Genomic DNA, 13,855 nt, shown 5'->3' with positions numbered 1-13,855 from the left:
GAACATTTTTAGTTGTTGTGTTTGCTTTGAATTAAATTATGGTAAATTTACAATTGAAACATTTCATAATAAAAATATTTAATTGATAAAATGTCAAAGTCATGCATGCAAAGTCTATTTTTTTTCAGAAACAGGTGTGGACTGAAAAGCTGTTCTCATATGGTAGGGCATTCTTGTAAGCATGTAATCTTGTAAGCACAGAGATGCAGAGACACAACTCTGATACTGTTGGTGGTCTGTTCAATTTTTTCCCCACGTTCTCTGTGACTCATATGTACATTTCTTTATTAGATTTAGTATCTCAGGCCATACAGAATGATTAATGCAAGTTAGTTGGAGTGTCCGTTTCTTACTTGAACATAAGCAAGTAAAGCAAAATTTTTATTTAAAACTTGAGCAACATGAAAGCAAACAAAGATTTGAAACGCATTATGCATAACTTGAGGGTTTTGGAGCCACAGGATAAAGTGGCAAGTAAAGCTGATTTTGTGCTCCAAGCTATGATTAGAAGTTATTCTTTGGTAAATAGCTGGTGTACCATATGCGTATATTGTCTTCCCTGATCTTGTGAACTGCCAGGTCCACAATAAAGCTTACAGTTAATTGCATTGCGTGCGATTAGGAAAGGAAAGAAAGCATCTTCCGGTCCATCCTGAACTCATTGTTGAATCCTCCTGGAGAATATTTGTATGGAGTAATTTATGGTGGGCTGCCACAAGTTTCTTATTTCTGGAGGGGTTTATGTTTCATTGGTCTAACATGGCAGCTTCCATCTACAAGAGCTTCTAGCTGCCTGGCTTTTTCACGTATATGGAAGAGCTAGTTGGCTGGTGGACCTGTACAAAATAAAGACATGCACACTCTGGTGCTTTTTTTTAGTTCATGGCAAACTGTGAAGATGTTCTTTGAATTCCTGCCAAGGTAATTCTTTCTGGAATAATTACAGAAAGGAAAAAAAAAAAAAAAAAAAAAAAAAAGAAAGACTTAGATGGAAGATATCGTTGGCAAAAGAATCACTGTGTTTTCTGTAGCCTGAAAATTACTTACTTCCCTCATGATCTGTTTGGCATTTGCTGAAGGCCATTATACAGCTTTTCTAGATTTCCTGAGATTTGATTTCCAGGCGTTTGATAGCATTTATTACCTTTTTGATGTGTGATGTTTTCTGGAGGGATAACTTTCTATGTTTTGGCAAAGTGTGTAGCTGTCTATTCACACATAGCATAATATTTTTATATTAATTTATATTAGATAAGTAATTATCATTAAATGTTGATATTAAGAAATAGTTTTGTGAACAATTAGACAGAGTCTTTATTGTGTTTCTGTGAGTTTTCTTCCTGTAATAAATTCATGATGTCTTATTGTTTACTCAGAAGGCTTTACAGAAAATGTTATAAGTAGAAGAGTCAATAAATATGTTGCTCTTCATTTCCTTTAATAAATCAAAAAGGGAACAACCAGTGCCATTGGCTGAAGCATATGATTTTTGACCAGCATGAAGAAAAGTGGTCCATTTAAATGGGGCTCACATACATCAAGTTCAGCAGCTAAGCATCCATCAGCTGAGGATAGGAAAAATATCTCTAATCTTTTGCTGTTCTCTTCAAAGATTATTTGACACCTAGTGATTTTCAGCAAATTAGTTGTTAGTTGTATAGGGTAAGGGAATTCTCAGGGAGGACACAAAGACAGGTTCTTCTATAGATAGGACAGGTTCTTCCTTTGGCAAAATAACATTAAACATATCTCTCAAGGAAAAACTAGTACCGCTTGACGTACTTCATAAAATTGCATTTGAAAGGCAGCGCTCCTGGAGTCTTGGCAGTTTTTATACTTGCTATTACCTTTAAAAGTTGTTCCGCTATTTTTTCAGTCTGTGATTTCCTTATCAGTTTCACATCTTTGGCAAACCTGCTACTTGCAGATATGTGTAGTAACTACAGAGCTTAGCATATCAGAGATACAGGTATTTTAGTAAAAGGACCACATGGCTTGCTAATATGTCAGTAGCTGTTAACTGGTGGAATAATGTGCTCCCCTTTAATCCCCCTTCGACTTTTTAGCTAATATTTTACCACTTCTTTTGTAAAACAGATATTTTGTATATTTGTGTATTCAATTGCTGCTCTTTCAGTGGCCCATATTCAGCTTATTAGTTGTTATTTATATGTCTTTGAGCATGTGATTTATGAATTTCCTAAAACCTTGTGGTCCCTAGCGTTTGTTTCAATTTCATTCTTGAGTTATTTCTTTGCCTTATATTATCTTTTTAGTGAAAAGCCATTTTGCCAACTGACACACACACATGCTCTGTTCTGCTAACACAAAGAATTAATTTTCTCATTTCTGGATTTTTTTAATCCATCCCAACTATCAACTTACTTAAATTGGGCCATGATACGACAATTTAATAGAGCCAGGTTCTGCAGATCTTGTTCATTTCATTAAAGAGTTAAAGATTAACATTAAATCTATTTTGGGATATAAATGATAAGGATGTGAATGAAATGTATAATCTCATTCCTTTGTGTACAGTCCTCTCTAGTAATTTGGGAGATGGAACTGGTAAAGTAGAAAGGTTAATCCTGCACCTGCTTTCTTAGCTATTGTTCATTAATCAGATTCTCCTGGTGAGGCTTCTGTATAAAAATGGAGGGCTTCAAAGTGTGCTTTCTCTCTCCTTTTCCAAGTAATTATTACTGGGAGAGAAATCCTTTGAAGAGTTGTTGTTATTATTACTGTTATATTATTGTGGGCATCTTGTGAGCTTTTTGTTCTTAGTAACCTCACAATGATATGGTTTAGTAGTTGCCTTCATCCTTCCATTGACTCAGAAACTGAAGAAGTGTATGTTTAGCAAATGTCTGGTCATCTTCTTTTGCTTCAGCTGAGACCATAAATAGCTGCTGATTGTTATCACTTCTCACCACTTCTGAAAATAAGTCCCTTGAAAGAACATAATACAACTGGAGCTGGTTTTGCTTTTATTTCACTTTGGGTTGTGTTTTCTTTTTTAACTCCTGCTAGTGTTTTCCTGTATAATTACACTGTTTAGTCCTTTGACATCCAGAGATGTTACTTTCAAGTGAAAAGCTGTGATAATAACTGCTTAGCTTATCAAAGAACTCCAAAGCAAAGCAGTTATTTCTTCATTTGATAGCATAAACCTTTCTGTGGCAGACAGCTTATTTTTCATTTTAGACCTTACATACATGGCTGAATATGTCAATTTCTATTGATAATGTCATCAATACTCATAGTAATTTTCTTATGTTCTTTTCAATCTCCTTCTCTTTCCTGTATTCCCTCCAGTTTAAATGAAAGACTTAAATCATGTAAGCAGCATAAATCTGTCCCTGAAGAACTCTGCTCTGCTGAAAGCACCAGTCCTCTCTTCTCATGATCCTTGGCAATGTGCTTCTTCCCGTTCCCAGGAGGTCTCGCTCCACCTGGAGACTTCTGATCAAGAGGACTTAGCTACAGCCTTTTCATGGCTTCCCATGTTTCACTGTTCTTTTTTGTTCACTCTTACTACATGTTTCTTTCTTTTTCTTGGTAATAACACTTTTTTTCCCTAAGAGTTCTTGCTAAATAAAACAAACTCTGAACTATTTCTGCATAACATCAGTGTGTTACTATACAACTTCCAGTTCTTCATAATTCATGATAATTCTCTTTGTCTTCAGGTTACTCTGCTCATGTCTTAGTCTCCTTGTTCAGCCCATCTTTTCCCACCCCATCCCTATGGCTTCATCAGCTGCTTAGCTACCCCTCCTTTGGGATGTTTCCATATATTATGGAAACAACAGATTTACTGTGAGAAACCGGATGTTCTTATGTTTCTCTTACTGAAGTTGTTTTTTTTTTCTAAACCTACAGATGCTTGGAAACTAGATGACTGAGTTTAAGTGTCCTCATTTAAATTAGACATGGCTTCTGCGGCGTGTCACTGTAGTTTCCCCAATTCTTTTTGCCTTGTTATAAAAATACTTTTCTTCCAGTGGAAGAACTGGAAATTGCTCTTTTGAATTTCATCTATAGATTCTTTCTTGCTTTCTTCATAATTACATCTTTCTGTTGATGGTAATGAAGCACCATAATTAGGTTCCACAGTTTTGAGGCTCAGGCACAGGGAATGCTGTGCTGGGTGTTCTGACCAGTTTCATCTTTCCTGACAGGCACTCAGATTTAACAGCCATGCGATCAAGATTTCACATACCGGAGCAGGCTCTCTCCTTGAATGTTTTCAGGTGATTCTTACTTGCACATTGATTTTTCTCACATTATTCTCTGCATCAGCCATTTGAAGCTTCATCTCTCTCTTTCTACCTCTCTCCTCTCTGCATCTTTTACCTTTCCAGCACACCTCTGTGACTGTGCAGCACCAACACATTTCACCCTGTGCAGACTCTCCCTCCTCCCTCTCATTCCTCTGGATCTTCCAGATGAGTAGCTTTCTTGGCAGATTCATGGATGTCAAATAATTTATTGTGACTTTAAACTCAGAGATCAATTGCCTGATGTCTACCTTGGTACTATGTTGATTTTATTCATCTTTGGCATCCCTGCCTGCTGTGGAGTCAAAGGCTTTCTTATCCTGCATGCGAGAAGTGGTCGCCTTAGAGATTTAAAACATATATAATTTTTTTTCAGTGCGGTGCAGCCATATTCTCTGCAATGGTCTGCTTATTTTCTTGGGAGGGGATTAGTAGGCTTGAGGGGTAGGAAGAAAGGGGGTCATGAGGTTGACTTTCCATGTCGCAGTTTTCAGGCAGCCATCTCACACTATTCCTTTGGCCACATGGATTCCTAACCTCCATGCACTGCCCTTCAGCTGTATAGTTCATCCTCTAGCCTTTTATTAAATCAGTGAAATCCTTGAAGAACTGTGTTGTTCTTTGTAATAGTCTAATGAACACATGGCTTAGCTGTTTGTTGCTTTAGTCGCTTAATCTACCAATAATTATGAAAAGGCATGTTGGAAAATTGATGGTCCTTGTGTAATGAATAGTGAGCATATAGAGCATGCCATTTTATGCCAGCTTGGGATAGCTAATATTGAAAATTTATAGAAACACATACCGATAAAAGGCATTTGCATAAGACTACATGTCCATTTCATTGGAGTTTTCAAAAGGGGGTTGGGTTTTTTTAATGCATCTGGATGCCTTTTATCTACCTAAAGAGAAGTTTTCACTTTTTACGTGATAAACAGCAGTGGAAATGTCCTCAAAAATTCATGCTGTGCCCCACAGGAGGCAAAGATCTGCTGTTTGCTGGGAACTATCTGATGTGATCTGCTTTCCTTTGTTCCCTGGGCATTGTTTTTTTCACTTGTTACCTGGAGCTGCAGAGCCCTGGATCATGCATTTTGTGGATTCTGGTCCAAGAGTCCCAAGGTCAGGAGGAGGATGTTGTCCAGCTGTCCTCCTGCTGTTGCCAACTCTCTGATGAAAACAGGATAAAATGCATAAACCCTCACTTTTAACATTCAGCCATGCCATTGATGGTATCTGCCTGTGCAATACTCTCTGCTCACCTGTGGAGTCCAGTGACTTTCCTCTGGCATCAGGAAAAGTGTGACACACTGATTTTTTTCATAGCCTGAGACTCAACTCTCCCAGCCCCCCAAGTAGCCATGGGACCTCATCACACAGAACTTGAGAAACAAAAGACTTGTATATTCAGCCCGCTGTTTGCTCACACAGAGAGGCATGCGAAAGCCAGGAACATAGTAAATTGTTCAAAATGCTGATTTAGTGAAAGAGAGGGAAATTATTTTGCTGATTAAATATTCATGATGTGCTTGTATATTACAGCATTAAGCTTATAAATACATGGATGTATTGCTGGCTGGTAGGAGGCTTTATAAAGGAAACTATTATCTTCCTTTTGCCGTGATCTGACATCTCCATGCACATAGAGATCTAGACCAGCACATGTTTGCAATGATGCCTATGGAAAAATTTCCTTTCATTAGTATTAAAATAATAAAGCACAACAATGCATTTTAATCTGTCTTTAAAACTGAAATACTCAGGTAATGAACTGTCCTGTAGGTTTACTTTATAAAGCTGTAAACATTTTATTAGAATACTTGGACTCTCAGAACAACCGGGGCAGTTGTAACTGACCTGGCATAGTAAAAACTCTTATTTCTTCTTGGTATTTGTACAGGGTTTACGTATTCTTCCTTATCATGTGAGGTTGCCTTTTTGATTTCATTCCCTTTGTATCTCACACAGCTGCCTAACTCCTTGCAGGCACATACAGACTCTCGGCCCTCCCCCAGACATCTGTTCTGCTTCTCAGTACCAGGTGCCAGAGTTTGAGCTTGTTTTGAGGAGGGACAAAGACAAAAGCCTTCAAAAGATTAGACAGCAGTGATATTCTTAACAGCATTTGTGGTAGAATTTAATTTTTAACTTCTGTTTTAATTTAAAAGAACCCAAAAGGCATTAGCTAAAAATAGAGATTATTTCAGGTTTCATCTGGGAAAGGTCAGGCTTGGGTGGGAGTTGGTTTGTTGTCTGGGAAAAGGCTTTCCTCAATTTTTTTTTTTTTTCCAAAGTGAGCATACTGCTGTAGCATTACAGCAGTAAAAGGCCATGGCAACAGTAAACCTGTACCTAGTCTGGGATTCTATTTCCCATGTGGAAATATATTAGAAACATAGCTGTACCTTCATTACTAAATTTTCGTCCACAGAAGGTCTTAAATACCTTGCTTCTACTTGAAACACATCTGTTATGTGAAATTTCCTAAGCATGCCCTAAGCAAACAGAGGTTTCCAGGTATCTCAGACAGCCAGTATTGCTCCCATAAAGTCCAGAATACCAAGATGTATTCTACTGTTTATGTACCAAAGTGCCCCTGTTTGGTGTTTTGGGGTTGGGGGTTTTGGTTTGTTTTTTGACAGAGCTGAGCAGAAAATGCTTGCACTGTCAGAGCCAGAGCATTTCCCTCAGCAAGCAGCAAGGAGCAGGTGAGCACCGTGGGACCATCCCCTTCCTTAGTCTGGGAACAACCACAGTGTCCTCCTCTGTTTCCCCCTCCGCACTTGTCGGAAGTGACTGCCATGGTCACCCACTTGCAGATTTTACTGTGAGTCTTGGTTTAGCCTTAAAGAAGCAGAATGCAGCCCAGTATCTTTCTCTGTCATTCCCTACCGACTGCCTAGGGGCATTTTCCTCTCACCCTCTTGCATGCATGATGCATCAGGGGCATGGCCAGGCTGCTTCTGTTTTCTACCTTCTCACCCAGGCACCTTGCTTCTCTTCTTTTTTTCTCCATCTCGGTACGTGATAGGTAATGTAATTCTAGGTAAGCCTAGAAATGTGGAATAAATGGGACTTATTTCAGTGGCTGTGGTCTGGGTGGTGGAGCATATGGTATGAAATACAGAGTCGATGCTGGGTTATCATCAGCCCTAGGCAGGAGCTGCTCTGTAGTAGTGACTTACAAATTTACTTTTAGGAAGGAGGATTTTAAGTTGTTCTTTCTCCCTCTTTCTTTTCACCTCTCCTCAAGCATGTCTGTCTCTTACGCTTGCAGTCACTAAAGGCACAGCAGCTCTCTGTGGTCCTAAGTACTTCTGCAGAGACCTGAGAGAAGGTTCTGCTTCTTCCAGTGTATTTCCCAGTGGCAAAACCAACCAACCGGAGTGGCTCAGCCACTCGCGGGCTCAGGCTGAAGCGAGAAGCATCAGCCATCTGTCCCAGAATGACTTTCTGGGATGGTCTTCAGATAATACACATAGGGCAAATGTGTAACAAGGGGAAATGACATTCAGCAGATTTAAGCCAGATAAAGTCGAGCACTTTGTCCCACACTAATAATCAATCTGTGAGACCAGAACTTTTGGAGGCCAGATGTATGTATTCAAGAAGGGATTAGGCAAATTCATTGAGGAATGGTCCTATTGAAAATGCTGGTCTGGATGCAGTCTCCCAAAAGACCCTGAACTGCTGGTTGCTGGCAGCTCAGCAAGTCTATCAGGGATGACTCCGTACATGTTTCTTGTGCTCTTTCTTTAAGCATTACTGTTGACTTCTTGCACACATAGCATGCTGAGCTAAGATGGGCTTTACTTTGGTCTAGTATGTCACTGCTTAGTGGCTCTTAAGATGGAGCTTAATCAGTTGATGAAACAGTCTGCATAATATTACATCCAGCATTTTTAGGGGAATGATCTCATAGGTCCCTCCAATAGTTTGGTCTCCTGCCTGAGCAGTCTCAGCAAAGGGGACGATAGCCTGCCACCCCAGTGAGACACCGCTGTACGCTCTGAGCCCCCAGATGGTCATCCCTGGGGGTGCTCATTAGCCAGAGACCAGCCCAGCCAAATTTTTGGGAAACTCAAAGATGCAAAGCTAATAAGGTTGTCATTAATAAGAGATGGTTACTGAGGGGCGTGATGCTGTTTAAGGGTTTTATTCTCTATAAGATAGGTTTTAAAAGGTCAAAACCAAATAAGAGTCTCTTTTCTACTGTACGATTTGCCTGCCCTTGGTAATATTCCTTCCTGCCCCCATTTCTGTTTGTACTGATATATGCCCTTGCATTAATAAACTCATAATGCATCTTGTTTACCCCTTCAAAGCTAGCCCTTGCAGCTTTCATTAGCATTTTAGGATATTTATGGCTTTGTAAATGACTGAAAATCTGAAATTCGTCATTACAAATTAAGAAAAATCTTCCTTCTACTTAGGGCTGAACCTCAGCTTTGGCCTTTGAGGGACCAAGCCACCTCTGGGCCTGCTAGACAAAACCAGAGTCAGACAGTGCCCAGATTTACAGCAGCAAGTGGCTCTTAGTTACTCAGATGTCTTTGATAATGTGTCATCTGCTGTTGCTGGCAGGCATCAGTGGTTAGGCTCAGAATTAATTTCTCTCTAGCTGGAGAGAAAACAAAAATATCTCTTCTGCAAGAGCAAAAAGAAGAGGAGGTAGTAACAGGGAGATAAATGAAAACAGCACCAGGCGTGTGTAAAAATGTGCGTGTGTGTGTGTATGTATATATCTCTCATATACACACCACAAAGTTTGAACGGCACTTTCTCTCTGTTAGAAGAAAACACTGTATTTCACTCTTTTTGTTGTGCTGTGTACTTTCAGCTTCAAAATACAGGAAGTTAAGAGAATTTTTAAGGTTTCAAAGGGGTTTATCTTGTAATTGGTGAGGGACTAAAGAGTTGGTTGGGGAGGGATAGTAATCAAAGGAGCCTTTTCAGCTCTAAACTGTAGTCCAGAAAATCAAAGGGAGGAATGTTAATTGGTTTGTATAACATGATATTCTCAGTTCAGAGTAGCTTCAGCCACTCAATGGTACTTTTTTTTTCCTCTCTCTCTCTTTTTAGGTTGATTAAGTGAATAGAAAAAAAAAAAAAAAAGAAAAACGAAGCTGCTTTCAAGTATTGAAGATACAAGGCCAGGATGAACACGAAGGACACAAAAGTGACTGAAGGAGGTCTCAATGTCACGCTTACCATACGCCTTCTCATGCATGGCAAGGTGAAGCATTTACTGTCGCCACAGTAGTTGCCTGTGTATTGAGTGAGTGTGTGCAGTTACCATCAGAGCCTGACAGTGACATTGACAGAGGGTCTACTCCTCCTTCTCCATCTTGAGTCAAAAGCGTCATTGCCATGACTGAAAAATCACCCACTGCCTTTCAAGGCACCATATTTAAGTTTGCACTGCAGCCGAAATTCATTGGAACAAGCCCTGCCTGTAACAAATCCATTTTGAGCAGATCTGGTGGCAAAAAAAAAAAAAAAGAGTTCTTTCGTTGATAGTTAGCCAAATTAGGCAGAGCCTTGCGTAGGGCTGACCTGCATACGGCTCGCCTTTCCCATCATTTGCTGGATTTTGCAGGTCTTTTTGAAATACCAGAACATTGAATTGTGTGGAAAAATTGCCACAGAATTATTGTCTGTTTCTGTTGAATGCAGACAGAATATTCTTCGTTATTCTGATGTAGCATCTTATTAGATTGAACCCCCTGATATACCAAGCATTTGTCCAAGTCCCCTGTGGGTTTGTCTTGGAAGGCTGACTGTCATCTCATTTCTGTCCAGTGCAGCACTTGAGCATGCAGATAAGTGTGAAATCTGTGCCATAGACAAAGTGCCAATTCAGTATTGTCAGACTTAACAGTCTGATCGCCATTTGTTTCACATTGCCAGATCGCAAAATAGGCTTTTAATTAAAAAACACATTTCATAGGTTGGTTTGTATTATTTGCATCAGGCAACACCAGGCATTTTTTAGGCTTAGTGAATAAATATTATATAAAAGGAGGTGGGTTTTGCTCTTTCTTAGCAAGGGACAAGGAATTTATGTATATATATATTATTCTGGAGATCAAATTTGTATATATAAATCTAAAAAGTATTTTTACTCTTAGAATGTAATTTAATAACTGGCAATACATTTACATTTTAAAATAGTGCATGCTTTCAACCTGTGTGGCATGAACATACATATGATATACCCAGAGCACAAATAGGAGACGGAGGTATTTCCCTCTGTATTTTACTTATGAAGCTGCCAAGAAGTATGAGGGGTTACACTTGTAAGTTTCCAAATTAAAAACTCAGAAATTCGTTTATGTTAGATCAAGTAATGTATTTTCTCAGAAACGATCTAATCATTTTGTTTGATTTTTTTTCCACCTGAAATACTCGGCTTCAGGCAGGCATCAGGTGTGTAAGAGCTGCATTTTAAGTAGGGATTTGTCAAACAAATTTAATAACAGTATCTCTTACCAAACCCACCTAAAATCTGTACAAATGTCTGCACTCAAAATTAGGTCTTAGGCGTTGATTCTACCAGGTTCTGCTCCTAATCCAGAAAAGAATTTGAACATGTCCTTATCCTGGTGGGTGTAAGTAGCCCTACTGGTTTCAGTCAAATTCCCCTGTGCTTAGGTGTGCTTTTTTTAACCACTGTCAGACATCTCTGCTTCTTTCAGAATCATGCCTTTAAAGCAAAATCCAAGAATCTTGTAAGTTTCAGGACATTTAAGTTAAACTGTAGGCTAAGAATTGAAACAAACAAAAAAAATTTAAATCAGAAATGAAATTAGAAAAAGCTAATTTTCTGTGTTAAACATCAATGATTGTGTGTGCAACCACTTTTAACAATAATGGATGTTATATCTCCAGTCTTCAATGCATATGTAGCCCCAAGGGTCTAAATTAAACCCATAAAAGCTGTAAAGTTAACATTTTAGATGGGGCTATACCATGCATCCTCAGTTAACAAGGCACGAAGGGTATACTGTTAACTCTACTATGCTCTAATCATGTATCCTATTGTGCCTAAGTATTGCAAAGAATACCTTAAATCATAATTTATTTTGGTGATAAAAGTCAGGCCCTTACGGTTTCTTTGATGTCATTTTTGTGATTCAGAAATTAGAATATAGAAGAATGAAGGATGTCTGAGTCAGTATGAACTCAGTGTGAGAAGGTCACTCTGAAAGCTGTATGTGCCTCTGAAGAAGAACATGTTTCTAGGCTCTTCCTTAGGATTTATTGTGGTAATGACATCAATGGAAATTGCTGATCTCTAATTAGTATTTCTAGACAAAACAATTAACTAAAGCAGAGCTTGGGCTATAAATAAGTGTCCATAACTTGAAAGAAAAGAGGGGAATTAAAAGGTTGTTTTAAAAAAAAAAGTAGCAAACTGGATTCAGTTAGAAAATTTTAAAGAGCATTTTGAAGTTATTTATTTCTTAGTGTGTTTCATGGAAATATGAGGGTCAATCCCCACTAACCTTAACTCTATCTCTAAACCTTTATTACCAGCGTACCTTTGCGTAGGGAAGGTCTGTGTGCTTTGTGATGTTTGCATTCATTCTGATTGAAAGTCCATAACTTGTGCTACTGCACTTAGTTATCTCGGCTGTAAATTCTGAAGACTTAGGAATTTTTTAGCCTCTACCTTTCATGTGATAGGGGCTTTAAGTCAAGGATGGACATATTAATGACATAATTAAGCTAAATTCTGTACCTGAAGACAGAAAAATCAGGATTTGTATGAATGGACAGACCTCTGCAAGAAGATAGGGGATAAAAAAGCATCTTTAACAACCACAAGCAAAAGAAGTAGCAAAAATAAAAGACAACATTAGTGTCTGGTGAAAGGGAAACAGATGGGAACAGTCCTGAGCTCCAGGAGAACCCTGGGCCAGTGGTTTCCCACAGGTAGGACACCTCTCATCAGTCTTTGCTTTATCTTGCTTTGGGGAAAGAAGGAGCTGTACGTCCAGCTGAGCTCCTGCAGGGCTTGGTGCAGCCTCCTACTGAAGAGGCTGGGATGGCCACCTGGGGGACCAGCTCAGACACCCTTCCGCAGCGTAGCAAGATTTGGGAGCCACTGGCTGGCAATTGGGCAAGGCATAGCCTTGATTTTCTCAGGGCAGAAAATGGGAGGTTAAGGGAGGCCAGCAATTTTATCTGTGGAAGCAGCAAAAAGGCTTGTGCAGGCCCAGCAAAAAGCCAGCCACTATAAGGTATAAAAGGTTATTTACCTCAAGGTAAATGTTTCCAGGGCCTGGTATGAAAGGTGTCCTCCTGAGCCAGGACTTCAGAGAGTGTGTGATGGTGTAAGATGAAGGGCCCAATTTTCATCTTGTGCCGTGTTATGTCAGTAAAATGTTATGATAGCGTGACAGCCCTGAAGAGAAATGGGGAGCAACACAAAACATTTGTCATACATTCTTGCGATGAATTAGAGGGCAGGTGTTAGGGAGTACACTACAAGGGCAGTGCCCAGATGTTCGTCACATCCACAGAGAAGCAACAGTCTGTTTGCGGGAAATTTTAAAAGCAAAATTAGGAAAGACTTGTTTTGCAGATATGTGAGTAGAGGAAGAGGCTGCCCAGGCATGCTGCACTGTCTGTCACTGGAGGTTTTTAAGGACAAGTTAGGCAAAAATGAGTACATCCCATAAAGCTGCCATGGCACTGCAGCCTCTGCTGCTCAGGACCTTTTTGACTGAGTTACCTGAATGCTGCTCTGGAGAGAGGAGGAACAGAAAAGCCTTTTGAAGCATGTGCAGGAGTTGGATATATAGAGTATATTAAATAATAGAGATGCATTTTCATCTTTTATTAATGAGAAAGATGCACCATATTAAGGAATAAAGCTGTTTCATGCATTTCAGTAGAGAAAAATAGGGAATATGGGCTGGGGCGGCTGTTTACATTGCCCTACTTTTGATTTTTCATCTAAATCCTTCTGTTTCTTGAAGTAAAATAAAAAAAATCATTGTGTAGGGCAGAGACATGAATGGGTACCGATATTTTATTACCTTTGTCTTCCTTAAAAGTATAATTTCTGGGCAGGATTAGAATATTGCAGGGATTGCAAGATTTCTGCTTCCAGCAAAGGCAAAAGTGGCAGCATTTACCCAGATCAGATCAACATTTTTGAAGGGCTTAAGGAACACAAATTGAGTGTGTCTGTATTCCTGGGCAAACAGTCCCCAGCTGTCAGAGCCCTCTAAAGTAAGGCAGAGCTCAGGCTCCAAAATAAATGTGCCTTTCACTTTTTCTTCTTTTTTAATGTTTGTCAAAATCAAACTTCTGTTGGCTCTCTGCATGTTGTGGGGTCTTTGATGGAGCTCAGTGTTTCTTTCTTATCATTCCTTGCTTACCTTTTGCTGAATCTTTTATTCCCATGACTTGTGGCTGGGTGTGGTTTTTTTGCTTACTGCCACATGTAATGAGGTCAGAAGATTGTGGAGAATTGTGGCCTTGCCCACAGGTATCTGCCAACATACCGTAGTACTTGACTTCTACAGTGCTCTTTTCTATTTTTGGTCAGTTCATGCCCAGAA

At 39.4% G+C, this 13,855-nt stretch overlaps 1 protein-coding gene across 8 annotated transcripts in view; it reads left to right on the top strand.

The window, feature by feature from the left end:
- The first annotated feature begins 4,175 nt into the window (after positions 1-4,175).
- LOC101913690 (poly(rC)-binding protein 3-like) overlaps positions 4,176-13,855 on the top strand; it is a 67,671-nt gene continuing 57,991 nt past the window's right edge. For all 8 annotated transcript variants that reach the window (XM_055798632.1, XM_055798631.1, XM_055798630.1 and 5 more), the window contains exons 1-2: positions 4,176-4,253; positions 9,363-9,516. In XM_055798632.1, coding sequence (XP_055654607.1) covers positions 9,439-9,516 — 78 coding nt within the window. In that variant the 5' untranslated portion in view covers positions 4,176-4,253; positions 9,363-9,438. The remainder of the gene's footprint in view (positions 4,254-9,362; positions 9,517-13,855) is intronic.

Source organism: Falco peregrinus, chromosome 3 (genome assembly GCF_023634155.1).
Source record: "Falco peregrinus isolate bFalPer1 chromosome 3, bFalPer1.pri, whole genome shotgun sequence".
In the NCBI taxonomy this organism is placed as follows: Eukaryota; Metazoa; Chordata; class Aves; order Falconiformes; family Falconidae; genus Falco; species Falco peregrinus.
This window is presented reverse-complemented; position numbering and strand designations above follow the sequence as displayed.